This window comes from Euprymna scolopes, chromosome 3 (assembly GCF_053919585.1).
Source record: "Euprymna scolopes isolate OS-2025 chromosome 3, ASM5391958v1, whole genome shotgun sequence".
Lineage (NCBI taxonomy): Eukaryota > Metazoa > Mollusca > Cephalopoda > Sepiida > Sepiolidae > Euprymna > Euprymna scolopes.
Window position 1 is genome coordinate 194,511,883 of NC_136484.1, and position 20,930 is coordinate 194,532,812.

Here is a 20,930-nt window from a genome sequence, read left to right on the forward strand (position 1 = left end):
TGTTTTACGACGAAACAAAAACTTATTTAAGTATATTAATTATATATTATAAAGTTTTATTTAATTATATAAATTATATTATAAAGTCTATTTAATATATTTTTATTTTGTTTCGTCGTAAAACAAGTGTTAAAATTAAATTAACTTTTTGAATAAAATATTTGTTTTATTATTTGATAATACAAGAAGTGTTTGTTTTTTGTTATGGTTTAAAAGTTTTGTTTTTTTTCGTGATAACAAAAGTGTTAAAACTAAAGTATTTTTTTTTTTTTTTTTAATAAATGTTTCATTTTTCGTGCCTTGACTCCGTTCCGTATTCACTTCCGGTAACTTGATTTTTCCGAGCACTGTTCTTGGACATTACCGCTCTAACACATTGAAGTATATTCCCTACAAGAATAAAAATATGTTTACTGTGAAATTAAATTGTTTTATTACTGCTTAGTGCTTCTTACTTTATAAAATTTGTTATCTAAAACTTTGTTTAAAAGAATATTTACTACTGTGACACGAAGATGAATGAAGTTTCTTATTTTCCCGCATTCTGACAAGTATTAAACTGTGGATCTGTTATGAGGAGACCATCTTCCCAAGCATTACCTCCTATTTTCTATTTCTGAGGTATCTTTTTTACATGCCCTCTCCTCATGAGGGCAACAAGATTATTTTTTAATGTGGAACGAAATGCAGTTTCCGAAAGAAAGGAAACAAGCTCCGTCGGCAGTATTCATGAATAAACTGCCGACGGAGCTTGTTTCCTTTCTTTCGGAAACTGGATTTCGTTCCACATTAAAAAATAATCTTGTTGCCCTCATGAGGAGAGGGCATGTAAAAATGCACAGAATTTTAAGCTGTTTGATTTAATTTTTAATTCGAAGTTAATTTCTGTGCTTTTACACTTTATCGCCGAAATTGGAGATGCCATTTTATTTCACGCACCTGCTGTTCAAACCCAAGGGAGAAATCAGTATTTTAAACTATGGCCGGAGTTAGAAATAAATAACAAAAAAATTAAACTTCCGGAAAGAACTATGAAAAAAAACAAAGAAAATGAAAGAAAACATATATCCATAATTGTTTAATTGGAAATGTTTCGATTTAATTAATGAAAACTGGAAAGTTTTTCATGAAACATATTTTTTTTTTAATTTAAAACAGAAAATGAAATTACATATTCATAATGGTTTAAACTGGGCAAGCGCCATTTGAAAATCAAAGCATCTATTGTATCAAAATTTATCAATATAATCGTAAAAACATTTATCGAAAAGTTTGCATAAGAAAATATAATTTTAATAAAACAATTTTGTTATGAAAGCAATTGGATTTGTATAATTTTTTTTTTTCTTTCGAACAAATAATTCTAAACATTAAATAAAGTAATTAATGTTAATTTTAGGTTAATTTATTCTTTCCGGAAGCAATCGTTTCGTTCTCCAGCTTAATTTTTTTGTTATTTATTTCATGCTTCGGCCATAGTTTAAAATAATGATTTCTCCCTTGCATTTAAACTGCAGGTGCGTGAAATAAAATGCCATCTCCAATTTCGGCGATAAAGTGTAGAAGTACCTTAATTTTTTTTGTAAAACGTGATTGATCGGCATATTATAGTGGATACTAAAATATTTAATTATGTTTGGGGTAAAGCCCATTTCATTTTTGGACTTTTTTTTTTTATGTAATGATGATTTAGGTGTATCAGAATTTTGGGGGAATGTTTGACACCCCTAATACGAAACTGCGAATAAAATTTTAAAAACTCGTAATTTCTCTTTTTAAAAGTGGGTTGTTTATTTTCCTTATGGAATATAATTCCAAAATAAACTATTAAAGTTGTTTAAAAAATAATAGAAATATTATTTAAAAAAAAAAAACAGTGTTTATAAAGTGCCGGCGGCGCGCCTTCATGCAGCCATTTAAAAAAAAAATTTTTTTTTTTTTACGTAATGAAATCAATTGAATTTTACGAGTTAATTTTTTTTTTTTTTCAATTTTTAAACTTTAAAAATCTATCAATGTTTCTATTGGTTAAATTTTTACGATATTTTCAGGGTCAATGTGAAATTTTATGCTCTTTCCAATAAATCGAATATAATATTTTAGATAAACTTTTTTTTTTTTTTTTTTATTCATCCCCCCCCCCATTTTGAAATGTCTAAAATTTTAATTAATTTATGTACCAAAGTTTTATATATCACAAATTGAAATAAATAATATATTGTAAATTAAAACAAAAAAAGTGTTTTTTTTTGTTTTTTTTTTAATTTACCTGTAAAATCCAAAGTGTAAAACCTTTTTTTTTCTTTTTCTTTTTTTTTTTAAACCACGTTGATTTTTTTTAATTGGAAGACTATGTTCTGCTTATATTGTCCAGTAGGTAATGGACGATGACGACAATTTTTTTCTATTTCATTCAATGTTTTATTAGATATTTAAAAAAAAAAAAAAAATTTCACTTGACAAAACAAAATGAAAATATAATAAATCAAATCAAAAATTTATATATTTCTTTGAGAAAAGAAAAAAAAATTTCCTCGCGTGTCTTTTTATTTTAAAGGCAAAATCTTATAAGTAAAATTTGACTATTTTTAAACTATGGGAACACATATTTCTTCACGGACAAGGCTAGACAACTAAAGCGAACGTGTTGTTTTTACTTCCTTCTGTCCATCCGTAGGTCAAAACAATTAGAAAAAAAAAAAAAAAACTACTTCCGGTTTTCACTAAAAAAAGTAAAATTCTTGCGTCATTGCACCTTTTTCAAATAGGCGTTTTAAAAATTCTTTTATTTAAAAAATAAATGGATTTTAAAATATAAATATGGATAAATTCTTAACAATGACGGATGGTACCACACATTGATTAGTAATTTTTATAGGTAAGTGATTTTTTTAGAATTTATATCGATTTTTTTTATAATCGAAGTAAGTTAAATTTCGTTTATTTTCTTCAAATCTTTAAAAAAAACAAAAAAAACAAACAAATATTGCATAATTTGCTATTAAACCTGTTATTTTTTATTTTTTTTTTTTAAATTTGGTCTTTGTTCCTTTAATTGTAAAAAAAAATTAGGGTTTGAATTACATTTTTCAAGTAGTTATAAGCTTGGAAATATAGGAGGTAGAATTATTCAATGTTTTTTTTCACGCATTCATAAGGTCGGTTTCTTACACACCTAATGATTGTCAGTTTTGGAAATGTTTGATTTTCTCTACTAAAAATCGAATAAATATGATTTTTAAAAACTGTAAATAGTTTCAGAATACTTTTTTATGATTATGTTAATCCATGCCCCCCCTACCTCATTAATATATATTCAACATTATAGATTTTTTTTTTTTACTAATTGTACTAATATGTTTGGATTCATTTTATTATTATGCAAGTTCGTAAATTACGGGGACAGAAGTTTATGTCTGTAGTAAGAAAATGATCTATAAATTAAAAAAAAAAAAAACAACCTTATCTATATCGCAGCGAAGTAGAGTTGCTTATCGTATATGCACGCGCTTAAAAACATGGCCGCCAGAGAATTGCAGTGCATAATACAGGTTTTTATATCGATAACTACTTGTCTCTGCAAAATTTTAAATGAGATTTTCGTATTCAGTATAGTCGAAATTAGGGCTTGAATTACATTTTTCGAGGAGTTATAAGCTTGGAAAGACAGGGGGTCGAATAATTCATGCCTCCCATTTTGAAATGTCTATTAAAAAGTAAATAAAATATTTATGTACCAAAGTCTTATATGTCACAAATTGAAGAGAAAAGGTCAATAAATAATATATTCAAATTTAAAACAAAAAAAAAGTAGTTTTTTTAGAAATTTACCTGTAAAGTCCGAAGTTTAAAACCTTTTTAAAAACAAAAAAAAACACGTTTTTTTTTGTTTTTGTTTTTTTAATGAAACCTTGGTTCTTGCTCCTTTAATTGAAAAAAAAAAATTAGAGCTTGAATTACATTTTTCGAGGAGTTATAAGCTTGGAAAGATGGGGTGAATTATTCACTATTTTCACGAAATTTCTGACACACCTAGAGGTGGACCTAATGTAAAAATTTACCAAAGTGAGAATGCGTGTGTGAGAGGACACTTCTCAACCTATGTTATCTTTTTTTAAATGGTTAGGTGAAAGTACAGAATAGGCAAAGGAAGCCCCCTCCCCAGCTTTTCTAAATAATTACATTATTTAGGGAGAAAAACCTTAAGTGTAGTTGAAGCAATAATCATAAAGATAACTGACAATATCAACCGGCATCAATTTTCATGCTCACCACCAATCAAAACCAAGGTTTTGTCTCACGTGACCCAAAGTAATGAGTCACGAGCGTTTGAAATAGAAAAGAAAAAAATCTGTTCTAAATTTTCTAAAAATGAAAACCAGTGTGATTTTAAAAAAAAATATTTTTCAAAGTTTAAATATTTGCCCATTTTACAATATTTTTTTTATCGGTTTATTTTTTATTTCCCTCTCCATAAAGGTTTATATTTTTCAAAATAGAATTAGTCATTTTTATCGGGATGTGTTCTGTCTGTTTTTATATATGTACAGAACACACAAATAGCAAACAGAATTCTGGACAGAAGTGTGCGCTCCATTCCAACTATCATCAATGGACCTGAGGTAATCTCGTCAGCATCAGACAAAGCCAAACTCTTTGTCAAGAATTTTGCAGCTAATTCTACCTTTTGCGATCAAGGCCGCCAACCCCCAATATTTCCTCCTGTATCTGAAAACACACTATGTGATATACGTATATCTGTACGTGATGTTGCCAAGCTAATCAAAAACCTTGATTCCAGTAAAGCAACTGGCCCTGACGGTATTCCAATTATAGTACTCAAAAAACTTCGACCTGAACTAGCGCCCATACTTACAAAACTGTTTAAACGTTGTCTTAAGGAGAATAGTTTCCCATCTCCCTGGAAAATTTCATCTGTATGCCCTGTATTTAAGAATTCAGGTGATCGCTCATCCCCCTCTCAGTACAGGCCAATAAGTCTCCTGTGCATCATGAGTAAGTTGCTGGAATCTGTGTTAAATACAGAAGTAATCAACCATCTCAACAAAAATAACCTTCTTAGTGACACTCAATATGGTTTCCGTTCTGCTAGATCTACAGCAGATGTGCTTACAGTTTTCTCATAGGATTAGCAAATCTCTCGACGGAGGCAACCTTTCTAGGGCAATTGCTCTTGACATATCTAAGGCCTTTGATAGGGTATGGCATAAAGGTTTACTTCATAAGATCTCTGGAAATGTCTTCTCAATTATTAAATCATTTCTTTCTGATAGGTTCATAAGAGTAGTAGTTGAGGGGCAAAAATCAGAAGCCCACAGTATTAATGCCGTTGTCCCTCAGGGGTCCATCCTAGGCCCAACTCTTTTCCTGATCTACATTAATGATCTTCCAAATCACATCCTTACATCATTTGTAGACATTTATGCTGACGACACTACCATTTATGGTAGTACATCTAAGACAGTAAACGACCAAGTTCTCTCCAATTCTCTCTCCTCTGATCTTGAGCATGTAGTACAATGGGGAAAGGAGTGGCTGGTTACTTTTAATGCATCTAAAACCAAGCTCCTCTCTTTACATCATCAACATTCTGATCCCCATCTGGCATCAATTGAAATGAATGGCTCTCGTCTTCAGGAGGCCTCAAGTTTTGACAAGCTTCTGGGATTGACCATTACTCCTGATCTTAAATGGAACACGTACATCAAATCTGTTGCCAAGGCCTCTGGAAAAATGGTGGGATCTTTCTATCGATCCAGTAGATATCTCACTGCTGATGCAATTCTCTATCTATATAAGAGCCAGGTACGTCCAAGGATGGAATACTGTTGCCACATCTGGGCAGGAGCTGCTAGAAAGGACTTGGCCTGCCTTGATAGAGTTCAAAATAGACTTCGTAGCCTCGTAGGAGATGTCCTTTTCTCTTCCTTGCAACCTCTATCTCACAGAAGAGATGTTGCGAGTTTGTCTCTGATGTATCGTTATTTTCATGGAAAGTGTTCAACTGAGCTTCAATCTATGGTCCCCCCTCGCCAAACTTTCACAAGAAACACTCGTCTAGCTGTAAACACTATCAATAATTCCCCCCACTCTTTATCTGTGCCTAAACCTAAACGTAGATTCCATGAACAAAGCTTTTTTATTAGAACTGCACGCCTGTGGAATTGTCTTCCGCTTTCCTGCTTACTACAATATGGTTGTGTTCAAGTCTAACGTAAATAAGTTCTTGATGAACCGTTCCATATAAGTTATCAAATTTAACAAATTTTCATTACTAATGATTATTATATTTTCCAATTTCTACTGTACACTCTTTAACCCTTATCCTTGAGTTGCCTCTTTGACCTTGATAATGAGTTGATACCTATGAAAAAAAAAAAAAAAGTCCAATGTGAACAAATTCTAATTGAATCGTCCCCCTAAGTAATCCAAGTTTCATAATTCCCACTGTTTACTATGCTAAAATCACAATGACTAATGTATACCTATTAACCCTTATCCTTGAGTGGCCTCTGGGCCTTGATAAGTGGTGATACCCTTGTAAAAAAAAAAAAAAAAAAAAAAAAAAACACACTGAAGTAGCTGTGATTAATGCAAGAAAAAATTAGACATAAAATCCAGCACCTCAAAAGGGGGCACTCTAGATCGAGACAAAAATCGACTTGGTCTAAAATGTTTTTACCTTTTACTGACTGAGGACAGAAACGATCACATAAAAACAGATATTACATTTTGCTCCTAACGACCATTTAAGTTCTTTTCATGTTTTGATTTCTAAAACCATCCCAATACTTTTTCTTTCCATTAATCACAGCAATTGTGTGGACAAGTGTTACATAACAAAACAAGCAAAAAGTTTATATTATTTTGAAAAGTTAAAAATATTCAGGCTTTCATTTAGTTAGAAAGTCAGAAGAATTGTAAAATCAGCAAATATTTAAATCGTAAAAAAATGAATAAAAAAATAGATTTTAAATTACAAAGACCACACTGGTTATAATTTTTAAAATATACAGAACAGATTTTTTTCTCAAAGGGTTACTAGTGACTGGTTATGTTGAGATAAACTTCAATTAGTGGTAGGCATAAAAAAAAAAAGGTGCAAGGTGTCTCCATTCATTGAAACCCCCCTTTTTTTTCTTTTTTTTTTTATATATATACATATATCAAGGATTTTTTTTTTTTTTTTTTTTAATATAATTTCTATGACTTCAATCATCTGACCGAATTTTTGCTTTCTGGATAATACTTCCAAAATTTAAAACTGTTTCACAATTAATATAATTAGAAGTTGAATTTTTTAACTTTGAAAATATCATACAGCTGTGTCTAAATCCTCATCATTTTAACATCCAGGCATACGTTGAATGACTTAAAAATTGACTTCTAAACTAACCTATCTTTGACCAGATCTTATTCTTTATCACTTCCTCACATGTTTTTCTTGGTCTTCCTCTCTGAACTGAACCTGCTTCCTCAACTGCTTTACATCTACTAACCCAAGAATTCTCATCCATTCTTTCAATGACTAAGCCAACAAAGTCTTCTGTTCTGCACACGTCTCCATATCTATTGCAGATTTAATTTTCATCACAGATTATCACATCTAAACCTCTTTTTGAGATTCGCTTTCTCATTTTGTTTCTTTCTGTAGTGGTTGCCAATGCTAAAAACACTTCAGCATAAATATAAGAAACAGAATCATTATTAACCACATAGTTATCACATTGTTTCAATTTCCTATTCATCCATGAGACGTCATGGATTTTGAAAACGAGGAATAATTGATGAGGGAGACATAACTTTACCAAAAGTTATAAATTTTTAAGAATCTGTATCTGAAATAGAAAATTTTTAATATATATTACATGTTTCTAAACCATTTTAGATTTGATCAATTTTACGTTCATTCAAACAAACTTGGAGTATCAAAATTCTACCCTTTCATAACAAAAGTCCATAAATGCTGAAAAAACGTCTACTCTAATAGCTTCTTTCTTTGGATCACTTGGTTTTTGGAATTCTTTCCCTGGTTCTCTTTTTTTTCCCCCCCTACTGTACCAACATAGAAAAATTTAAATGTGAACAAACAGCCTGCTCCCAAATCTCCACGTAGGATGCTTTCTGATTACAGTAATCCCTTACCTAGATCTCGGTGGCAATGTCTTGTTTGAGGTGTATAAAGGTTTTTAAAAAAATAAAACATTAAACTCCGAACTATTATGATAATAGGAAAATATTGGCAGCAATATTAAACAAGAAACTATGAGAAAAACTGTGGCCAAAGGTTCATGTTAGACAATGCCTCTAAAAGATTTATAATCAATAATTTCTAAAATATGTCTTATAAATTTACTGTGATGTATATATAGTATCGACTGTATGTAACTGGAGTTGCTTTGGAATAAAAAATAAAATGACAGATTTATTTCTGAAAAAACAGAAATTACGTTTTTCATCAATTTCATAATGAAAGTATTTTGTGAAATACCAACCCCATGTCATAGTTCATGCAGAGGTGGCAACAGTCCAGGATTTCTTCATTAGGTTATATCATCAGATGAATGAGACTCATTTCAGACCTAAATTGTGTCAGAATGAGAATATAGTCTCCAGTAATCTGGTAGGGGCCACCTATGTCAGGCAGAGTGTTGTAGAACCTGAACTGGTTAACGAGGCTCTGGTGATGTCATGGGGAGCAGTAAGAGAGTGGCACATATTGGCAGAAAAACTAAAGAACTAGTCAACAAATGGGCACAAAAAGACACTGAGCAGAAGAATCGATCAATGGTCGGAGTCAACCAGTCTAATTTGAGAGAGAACTGCATTTCACTTGTAGACATACCTCACATAAGTGATATTATCCAAGCTATCGAAAGATTCAATGTGACTCAAAATCAAACTAGAATTCCATACTGCATCGACCATCATGCGGATAATCAAGGGTCGCACCCTAGGGTGTCTACTGGCCACAGTGATTGATAAGTCTACTACAGCACCAAAATCTAAGCTAGTTAAGAGTAATCCTGCCATCAGAATATATACCTTTAATGTACGGGCGCTTCAACTCGCATCTCAAATATCAGAACTTGTTGCTTCATCCAAAGACTACGATATCTATATTGTATGGATTCAAGAACGCTATCTCTTTCACGACAACCTGAAAATAAATTACCATGAACTTGGTAATAGTTGGACACTTGTATCAGCGTCATCATGGAAGAATTCAACGAATAGTACCATCGGTGAAATAGGACTTCAGTTTAGCCTTTGCGCATTGAAATCATCGAACAGTGCAGAGAAAATAATACAAATGATAATTATTGCTATTTTCAGTGGTAATTCTGCTACTACTGTGATTTGTTGCTATGGTTCTACCAACGTCAGTGATGAGCAAATGCGCTTGAATTTTTACAATGACATGATTTATTGGTTATCAGGGGGAGGGCATGACATGAATGCGCACATAAGACACGACAGCAAACATAAGTTCTCCTTCCGTGTTATGTGAAATAGGAATTTTAAAAAAACTTTTATTATTTGGTACTAATCAATAAATAGAAAATACTTGAAGTCAACATAATTTATATTGAACTTGAGGGAGAGAAAATTATCTTTAATCTATTTCAGTAATGGAAAATGTCTCTACAACAGTTTTCTTAGCTGGAATAAGTATTTTCAGAAAAACACTGAAGTGAAATAAAATCTATTTGTGCTAATAACACAGTGAAGGGGGGGGGGGATGAAGAAATAGATTAATCTAAATCAAATATCAATATGGATTGCAGAGAAAGAAACTAGTTTGAGGTGTTGCAGCAACATCTCCAATGATTTGAGCATGCAACTCGTTATCTGGAGGGAGGAACTTATGTCATCCTCCTACTTCTGTCTGGATGATGCAAGCGTATCAGTTGACAGCTGAGCGTCTGAAGACAGCCGTCAAGAGGATTTGACTAAACTCTCAGGTTCACAGGTGGTTGGTCTTTGGTGTTTTGCGACTGACTAGCGATGTAACCCTGTTTATTATGACTACCATTTATGGGCTGACATGATTGTGATATGATGCAGGCCAAGGAAGAAGCAAGTCCAATCCAACCAACATCATTGCAACAACAGCATAGATTGTTATTTAGGTCTGACTTCGAAATCCGGCCACATAATATTATACATCAAAAGATAGACTAGCAGAAGTTGGCAGCATCCGTCAGAGAAATTTGTAGATTATTGGTTAAAAAAAAAAGGTGATTATATGTATGTTTTGAAAAAAAAAAGCATGCAAAGTTTTGGACATAGGAAATTCGAATTTGGTGAGAATAATCTCTTTTCTATCTGTATTATTTTTATGGGTTAGCCTTCATTGTTCAGAAAGGTGATTACTTCATGATGTAATCTTCATCACCTTTCTGCCTGGATGGCGCAAACTGAGAACACAAATGACAATAACAGAGAGGATTTGTTTAAACTTTCAGCATCAAAAAGTGGTCATTCTTGGACAGTAGAACTGCCATTGGTTAATCATTTTGTGTGACTGTTCAGGATTGTCTTGCATGATGGGCTGCCATGGTTTGAAATGTGCAACGAAGAAGACAATTCCATTTGATCAGACTGAACACTGTTGCAACAAAAATGAAAAAATATAAGTTTTTTTCAAAAGTTGGAACCAAAATTGTCCATCTTTTTCTAATTATTCATTTAATAATTCATTAAGAAATTATCACTCTCCCTCCCCCTTAACGTATCCATTGTTGTGAAACAGAAATAAAAGATCTTTTAAATATAAAAGTGCAATGATTAATGGATTAATGAGGCAAATAGATTGATAGTTAATGAATATTATGAGAGGATTTAAAATAATGAACAGAATTAACCAAATTTGATGGCTTATGATATTTATAAGTTATTGACATTAGATTTGAAGAAAATGCTATTGTAACCCTCAGAGAAGCACATTTGTGTCAATATATTTCATAGATGGGAAAATCTTAAACTCTTAATGTGCACACACACACACACAGAAGAAGAAAGGAAAGTTTTTTTCAGTTATGATAACAAGATGAGTTCTTGCTGTGGATGTTATGCAAGTAAAAATTACAGATTGAAGCTCAGTCGAGATTAGCAATGTTTTTTCTGTCAGAAAGAGGAAATAGAAAACAAAAGATCATTACTCGCTAGATTTCAAAGTCGATTTAGTATCCTGTCAAGTGGCACCTCCCCAGATGTAACAGCAATACTCTTTCTTAGGATGTATCCGACTTTTCTATAATAGAATTGCATCAAGAGTCAGCTACTTTCTGAAGCAGTGGAATGATCCAACCTTTTTCTCAACAACTTCCATTTTAGATTTTTAACTCCTTGCATTATATGCGAGAGAGAGAGAGAGATTTTACTCACCAATGCTCTTCAAAGTGCTGCCATAGACAGTTGTGTTGCCTGGATAGAATATTTATAAATTATCTCAAAATATGATTTGGAAAATCGTTAATGAAAATCATGAAGAGAATTGTGGCAAGAATATATCCTTGAGTTACATCAGCATTGATACTATGTTCTTCATTTCAGCATTAACAATTACTCTCATAGACAAAAAGAAAAAAAACTACTTGATAGTTGAGAAGGCATTTTCATATATTGCATAGCAGCAAGTTTGTGAAATAACCCTTGTGCTGTGCTTTGACATGTTGAGAACTATTACCCTAGGAACAAAGATTCCATTGAGAGATTCACTGATTGTGTGTGCTGATAAATCTCTGGAATTTCCTGACAACAGAATTAGCTTCACCATCGTATTGAAACCTTTTAATCTAGAAGTTTGAGGATAATTTTGCGTTGCTTTTTTTCTTGATTTTGTTGTTTATTTATTATTTTTTCCTACGGTAGCCATTCATTGTCTTTTTATCCCGCATTTTCATTGCATTTTGAAATTTTTATTACATTAAGCAGTTGGTCAATTTTAACTATTGAAATTAAACTTCCTTGATGCTTCATTTTTCAGAGTTAACTTCTTAAAACAAAATGGTTAGAATGAAAAAGTTCATAAAGATTTCTGAAGAATAAATCTTTAAATCTTTTTTTGTTCTAACTTTTTAACCACCTTATTTTAGGAGGCGGGCATCGTACTTGAATTGATGAAATTTTGAAATAATCAACCCTTTTTTATTTTTTCTGTGAATTCAAGTTTTTTTTTTTTAATTATGATACAACTTATTTTAAAATAAACTGCATAAAACATTGCTAAAAAATAATTGCTGATCGGGCAATCTAATTTAAAAAAAATTGTGTTTGAAAGTTGATAACGTACATATGAACATAAAATGCCCTATTGCATTATTATAAAAAAAAAAAAAAATTTATTGTGATTGAATAAATGATACTCTGATTTTGCCTCTTATGCAAAATTAAAAATTAATTTCATTTTTTATGGTGTTAAAATAAAATTTTTGCATTATTAGAAGTTTTTACATAAAAAGTGAGAAATTAACTTTTGGATAATTTTTTCATGTATGTTATTTAATTTTAATGTCTAAACAACTGGGCTTGACTTTTACTCCTGATCTTAAATGGAACACGTACATCAAATCTGTTGCCAAGGCCGCTGGAAAAATGGTGAGATCCTTCTATCGATCCAGTAGAGCAATTCTCTATCTATATAAGAGCCAGGTATGTCCAAGGATGGAGTACTGTTGCCACATCTGGGCAGGAGCTGCTAGAAAAGACTTGTCCTGCCTTGATAGAGTTCAAAATAGACTTTGTAGCCTCATAGGAGATGTCCTTTTCTCTTCCCTGCAACCTCTATCTCACAGAAGAGATGTTGTGAGTTTGTTTACTTTACGGCCATGTTCATGGCAAGTGCTCAGTGCTCAACTGATCTTCAATCTACGGTACCCCCTCACCAAACTTTCACAAGAAACACTCATCTAACTGAAAACACTATCAATAATTCGACCCACTCTTTATCTGTGCCTAAACCTAAACGTAGATTCCATGAACAAAGCTTTTTTCTTAGAAGTGCATGCCTGTGGAATTGTCTTCCGTTTTCCTGCTTTCCAGCTGACTACAATATGGTTGACTTCAAGTCCAACGTAAACAAGTTCTTGATGAGCCGTTTCACTTAAGTTAACAAATTTACCGAATTTCTATTACTAACGATTACTGTATTGTCCAATTAACTACTGTACACTCTTAACCCTTATCCTCGAGTGGTCTCTGGGCCTTGATAAGTGGTTATGCCTATGTAAAAAAAAAAAAAAAATGACAAAATCAGTGATTTATTTGATTTTTGATATAATTTTGAAAATGTGTTTGATTTGGATTGTACATAACAATCGTCATTTTTTGCATTAAATAATTTACAAAACTTTTACAACACTTGTCATCTAAGTAAATGTTTCATATAGTTTTTCAACTTGTCTCTTTTTGAAACCTCTGCCATTTTAGGTGTTAAAAACGTTTTATCAACTGGTATGTTGAAGTCAATATTCCATTCAATATTATTTACACAAAAAAAAGTTTTGAGAAATTTTTATTTAAATAAAAAATCATTAAATGTTTATCTATTTTTATTCAAGTTTCTTCCTAATATTGCAAATATTAAGAAAATTAAATCTTAATATCTAAAAGATTTTTTTCACTGCGTTTCCTTAGAAGTACAACTGAACTTTGGTTTTGTAAAAAAATAATAAAAATTTCTTGTTTCCTTTGTGCAAGTCAAATTGGAAAATCTTGGTTGTTTGGTTAAAACGTTCATCTCTTATTGGATAAATCTTAGGAAAGGCACCCATCCTTTTCAATAATTCTAGTGCCAAAGACAATGATACAATGGATAAAATGCTAATAAACAAGCAATTATAAGTGATACTCTTCTGGAGGTTAATGGTTCAATCTTCAGTACAGACAATACTCGGAACATAGTAAAGAATTAAGACTTCTGAATGATAGAAAAAGAGGAAGCTACCCCGTGGATGAAATAATGTATTTGGTTTGAAATTCCATATAGATTCCCAAATTCAACAATATGCACCGAAAGAAGGTCGGAGATTAGTTTGTCTGAAACACTATGAGAATAACATTGAAGATGAGAACAGTAGTCTGAATAACCAAATTATCAATGGTAGTCTTTAAAATTCCAAAACCAAATGGACCAAATTGGTATATTCAGCATGATCAGTCAAAATTCTTTGTGGGAAATCGACTAAACCTGTGAAAATTTGGAAGTTTTTTTTTATTGTTTTTTTTTTTACATTGTTTTGATAAATCCATTTGATTTTTAAGAAGTTTGTAAACCAAATTGCTAAACTTCTCTCATCTTGATAGAAAATTAGTCGTTTTGTTTAATTTTTTTTTTAATAAGATTTGATTTGTTGTGATTTAAATTTTTGTCATTTTTTCCAGGTTGCGTGTGTTGCTACTACTTGCACTGCTGCTGTGGCATAAATTGATCGAGGGCAGGGCCAGGGCCAGTAGGAGTGAAGCAGGATGTCAAACGAAGACACTCCCATCATGACTGCGCCCCCTCCCCCTCCTGGATACCCACAGGACAATGTACAAAGGTTACGAAATGTAAGACTCTTCTCCTTTTATCCCCTTATATTTAAACTGAAAGTCATCTTTTAAATTATGGGAATAGACATTATTGGTTCTCCGATTGAAGTGAAAAGGGAGTTAAAAGATGAACCCTTTTTTTTCTTTAATTTTTTATTACATTTTTTGCAAACTTATCACTATTATCCCTTATTTATAATTTGTTAAATTCCATGGTGTTATTTAAAATTCTATTTTATGTTATATTGGTATAAACAACAAAAAAACAAGCAACACATTATTATTCTTGAAATAAAATAATATTAACTCCCTAAAGTACAAATAACTTTTAATGCAAATTTAAAAGAAAAATGTTATTTTAAACCATTTTAGCTGTCTTTTATTAAATGTAAAACATTAATAATTCTACACTCAACCTGACATTACATAAATGAAGACAAATGAAAAATATTTAGATTTATTTTAGAATAATTTTTACTAATATTGCTATTGTGCAAAATCAGCAAGATGAAATAAATATAAAATTAATCGTTCTTTGCACCTGGGCGAGTCTGTAATTCCAAATGTGAAGTAACGGATATACTAACGTAGAAACAATCAAATGGTGATATCGATTGCATCTTATTTCTTTTTTCTGTTTTGTTCAGGATAAATTAAATAAAAATAAAGAAAATCGGTTGACAATTTTCCATTTTTCACTTGAATTAAAATTTTTACCAAAACACAAATCCCATTAGTAAAAGAATGTTTGTGAAATCAAGCACAAGAGTTTCTTATATTTTCTTTGCATTTTCTAATGCTAAAATGCATTTTAAATTTCTTGAATGCACTTGAATAATAATAATAATAATTATAATAATAATAATAATAATAATATAATAATAATTATAATGATAATAATATAATAATAATAATATAATAATGATAATAATAATAATAATTATAAGAATAATAATTATAATAATAATTATAATAATATAATAATAATTATAATAATAATTATAATAACGTAACAACATCAAGATCATCACATGATAAAGAAGGGGATGTTGTCTTATGAAATGCACAAAATGTCAAAAATGGTGAACATGAAACCGATTGTAACGGGTTTCTTCTTTCATATAATATGACAGAGAATTTGTGCTGTTAAATTAGACATTGTCATTATAAGCCGAATTCTGATCTTTTATAACAGTTTGGTGAAAGTTGGCAGATAACTTGGTTGAAATCTCTTTGTGGATCATAAGGTTAACTATTATTATTTTTTTAAATGTATATTTTGAACTCTGAAGAAATACAGCAAGTAGTTTTATATCCGTAAAGCAAGACTAATTCTTTACGAGTTGCTTGGATTGTTTGTCATGAGGGCGCACACTCTGTGTACAAGTGTTCCTTCATTACAAAAACATGAGATTAGCATAGGAAACATCATTGTAAACACAACAACCATCAAAGATGTCACTTAAAATAAACCTAATGAATATCGAAGGATGCAGGGCTCAATCATAAACTTTCCACATAGATGGTAATTTCTTTTTAAGAATAAAGAAATAAAAATTAAGTAGCATAAAAAAAAATCATTGATTCTAATTTGTATCATATTTTTTTCTATGTGAAATAAAAGTGCAAATAAATGAAACAAAGTTTTGTATTTCATTTTATTTCAGGCAATTAATTCAATGGAAGAGAAAGGGATGCATGATGATCCTCGTTACTCTCAACTAGTGATGATAGCAAATCGGACCAAGTCTGTATCGGGAGGAGCAGGAGGCGGTGGTGCAGGAGGTGGAAATGGACCTGGACCTCCCCCAAACATGGGTGGACCTGGCTCTGGAATGGGAATGGGGGGTGGACCTGGCTCTGGAATGGGAATGGGAGGTGGGCCTGGATCAGGAATGGGAATGGGAGGTGGACCTGGCCCTGGTATTGGTATGGGACCTGGACCCGGCCCTGGGATGGGCATGGGACCTGGGATGGGCATGGGAAGTGGACCTAATGACATGCCACCTGGAAATACTATGAATGGACCCAACATGAATAACACTAATAATAATAATATCGCGGGTCCAAACGCTAACAACATGAATATGAACTCTTCAGGTATGGGTGGCCCTCCTCCTCCTCCTCCTCCATCCTCAGGCGTTGGTGGTGGCAGTGGAAATGTTAGTGGTGTTGCCGGGGGAAACAACAACACGGGAACTAATAACAATGCCGGTACAAATACCAGTAATAACCCTGGTAACATGTATTCTAATATGCAAGGCCCTAACACATGTGGAACGTCTGGTATGAATGGACCATCTATGAACAACATGCCACCCGCAAGTGCAGCAAATATGCCTGGACTTAATAACACTATGCCTGGCAATATGAACTCCAATATGAATGGTCCCCCTGTCCAGGGACCAGTGACCGGTGCTGGACAACCACAAGGAATGGATACAAATGATTCAGGACCACAAGGTAAGAGAGTCATTTCAGTTTCTTTTTGCAATCACAACTTATCAGCACAGTTGTTCTCTTTCTTTTGTTAATAATTGTTTTTCTCTTAACTCTACAACATGACGAGTTAAAAACGGTGGGTCAAACTAATCAATTTGAACAAAGTTTGAAATTACAGTTCAATTTGTATTATTCGATATTGTTCTTATCTTAAATGTTTTTTCTCACAACATTTTCGCCATTGTAACCTCCGATCTTCTTCAGGTGTGTCCAGAATCTATATGGAATTTTAACTGAAACCTTTTTTTATTGTGAATTAAATAAAAATGTTTCATTCAAAGTTCAGTACAGATTTCTGGGTTTGGCAAGATGAACCTTAAGCAGGTGAAAGATTCAAATGAATCTACAAAATCTTTTTACTTAAAAAAATTTGATGCATGTCTCATGATCTATACATATAGAAGAAAAGGCACAAATGGATTTGCTTGATACAATCTTTCTTAACGATAGTAAAAGCATTACGTTTCTGAATTTGAGATGAGCATTGTATTGGATTCTTCAAAATACTGTTCTTATATTGAGTGTTATTTTCACAACATTCAACATTTCGGTCAATGTAACCTCCGACCTTCTTCAGGTTTATCTTGTCAAACTCAGAAATGTTTTTAACCACTCTAACCACTGCACTATGGATCCTTGCAGACCTGCGCAGTGGTTAGAATACTTGAAAAAAAAATCAATTGTAAAAGTGACCTTCTTCTGAAGATTCAAGGTTCAATTCTCAGTGTTGGCGATAGAAAAATATAATTGTGAATTACTTAAGACTTCTATCCAGTCATCGCTGATGGAACGAGAGCATATTACCCCCGTGAAGTAAATAAAGGGTTCTGTTTGAAATTCTATCCAGATCCCCGACTTCAACAAGATACACCTGAAGAAGGTCGAAGGTTCCATCGACCAAAACATTGACAATGCCACTCAAGATGAGAACAGTAGTTTGAAGAATCCAAATAACATGAGTAAAACCATTGTAGAAATACATAAAACACATATCTATACTGCTGACTAAAGAAATCAAAAGGAGAAACATTGTTTACAGCAAAGTGTTAGTGATTAAACTTGAAAATGATATCCATTTTTCAACATTCACATTTTCTTTTGTTTTTCCAATTGTTAATATTATTTTTTTCAATGTTATATAAGTGAAATTGTTTGTGTGTGTGTGTGTGTGTGTGTGTGTGTACATTTCTCTGCCAAAGTACTCTGTCAATTTTCAGTCTACAGACTCGAGATTTGGCATAAGGGGGATTGAGATTTGGGGAAATCTTTTTAATTGGTTGGGGTCAAAGTTCAATGATTTGACCTTTTGAAAACTAACAAACTCCTCCACAAATTTTGGGTCTAAACAACTGAAATTTTAGATGTAAGTTACTTTAATTTGATTTGAGCGTAAAACAAATGTTAAGGGGTCAAATTTTTTAAAATTTAACATCTCTGGTCTCTGCCAAATTACTCAGCCAATTTTTGGTCTAAACATTTGAAATTTTATATGAAGTGTATTCAGACATAGGGCAAGTTTTTTAATTGGTTTTTGGCCAAAAATTTGGCTGCTAAGGGGTCAAAGTTCAAAAGATTTGACCTTTTGCAGTCTCTAGCAAACTATTCAGCCAATTTTGGGTCTAAACATTTGAAATTTTACATAAAGGGTATTCAGACATGCACCAAGCTTTTTAATCAGTTTTTGGGCAAAAATTTGGCTTCCAAGAGATCAAAGTTGAAAGAGTTAACCTTTGCAGACTCTACCAAACTCCTCCACCAATTTTGGGTCTAATCACTTGAAATTTTAGATGTAGGTTACCTGGACAGGAGTAAAACTTTTTAATATATATATATATATATATATATATATATATATATATATATATAATATATATAAAGTTATGAACAGTACATAGGGCCTGAGCAAAGCCGGGCTGAACTGCTAGTATACAACACTATACATATTTCAAAGTCGTACCATTGGTTTCATTACGCCAAATCAACCATAAGAGGTTGGAAACAGCGTAAATTCATCAGCGACAATTGAAAAACTGCACACAATACGAAGTGAACAAACAGAAAAAAACCATTAAACAAGCGTTTAAGACTCAGAGTTTCAAAGTTTAAAACATAACATAAATATCGACGCCAATAGATTATGACTATGGAAGCGCATGTGTATGTAAGTGTGTGAGTGAGTGTGTGTGTGTGTGCGTGTATATGTGTGCGCCCACGCATGTGTATATATGTATGTTTGGGGGGGGGTATGAAAAACCTCTCTGAAAGGTAAATATCTTGTTTAAACGAACACATAACTTCATATAAATAAGGGTACGACAATTAACGGTAATAAATGCATAATGAAATAAAGCATGAATGTATTAATTTAAATATAATTTAGGATGAAATTAAAATAAAAAGTAAAGATAAAATATAAATAATAATAAATGAGATCTTCAGACAATGTCCCCACAAAAGGAAATTCCTCCTTGCCAAATGGCCTAACTACAGCATAACTTAACCTACACACCCTAATTAACACAAAGATGTCTAATTAACAAAGATTCTTAAATACCGCATTCACCTCTCACTCTAAACTCCAAACCAACCCTCTTCTAAGTCCTATCTCAGCCTTCTTCGCTACCTAACCTCCTTTCCTTAACCATATTAGCCCCCCCCCATAATAAGGATAACCTTTTATGAAGCTGTTACTCTTCCCCCCCCCCCCAGACCTCGCAAAGACAACGTAATCTTACCTCCTTTCTTTTACTTTTTTTCAGTACCCTTTTACCTTGAAATCAATCCATTCCTTCTCCCTCCCCCTAGTTTATTTCATTATACATTTATTACCGTTGTCGTACCCTTACTTATATGGAGTTAGGTGTTCGTTTAAACAAGATATTTACCTTTCAGAGAGGTTTTCCATAACCCCCCCGCTAAACATACATATATACACACGCTTGGGCGCACACACACAGGCATACACTCCCCCTCTCTCTTTCTCTCACACACACACACACACTCATACACTTACTCACACATGCACTTCCATAATCGTAATCTATTGCTGTCGATATTTACGTTAAGTTTTTAAACTTTGAAACTTTAAGTCTATCATTCAAAAACAAGATGGTGGGAAGTTTTTCTTCGATAAAGGGTCTCATAATATTTGATTTTCTTAAATAAAAAAAAAAACTACTTGATCGATTTACGTGATTTTTAGCATATGATATTTTCATGCAGTGACAAGTATGTACATTATAAAGATTTTTTTCAGATTTTTATAGTAAAAAAGATTACTTGTGGACCATTTATAGACTTGCACCAAAAAAAAATATATAATGTCGTAATAAATATTGTATCTTCAGCTCTCACATCCACGATCAAACACTTTATTGGATTTTTTTTTCATCACCTCCTAACATGCTATATATATATATGTATTCACTAGTAGCAAAACCTGGTGTTGCTTGTCATTGAATAAGGAACACTACTATCTCCTTTTTGATTTTGCTTATATCATAATTTTGTAAACTTAATTTTCCCCTTGTATACTTAAAAGAAACTGAAATCTTGGAAAACTCTGGATTAGTCTTATGCGTATGGTGTATATCTCTACACTTCCAGGTGAATACTGCAAGGGTATCTATCTATTCTATATATCTATAAAAACAGAGATGTGTGTGCCACAGACGATTTCTGATTGGTTAATCCAATAATCACATCTCCTAAAAAACTGGTTCATAGGCTCTTAACTTTACCATAAAATATTATGGCTTTATTTATTGTCCATCTTGGAAGGGTTTAATTTTTTCCTAACTTGTTATTTACAAATTACAAAAATACGAAACTTACACAATCTAACAATCCAACCTCCGACATCACGGCCG

The 20,930-nt window shown here is 32.2% G+C and overlaps 1 protein-coding gene across 3 annotated transcripts in view; it reads left to right on the forward strand.

Annotated features, from left to right (window-relative positions):
* The window catches only part of LOC145260493 (SWI/SNF-related matrix-associated actin-dependent regulator of chromatin subfamily A member 2-like), a 99,777-nt gene that overhangs the window by 12,269 nt on the left and 66,578 nt on the right, over nucleotides 1-20,930 (forward strand). For all 3 annotated transcript variants that reach the window (XM_080118624.1, XM_080118607.1, XM_080118616.1), the window contains exons 2-3: nucleotides 14,410-14,577; nucleotides 16,227-17,022. In XM_080118624.1, the coding sequence (XP_079974750.1) occupies nucleotides 14,494-14,577; nucleotides 16,227-17,022 (880 nt within the window). In that variant the 5' untranslated portion in view covers nucleotides 14,410-14,493. The remainder of the gene's footprint in view (nucleotides 1-14,409; nucleotides 14,578-16,226; nucleotides 17,023-20,930) is intronic.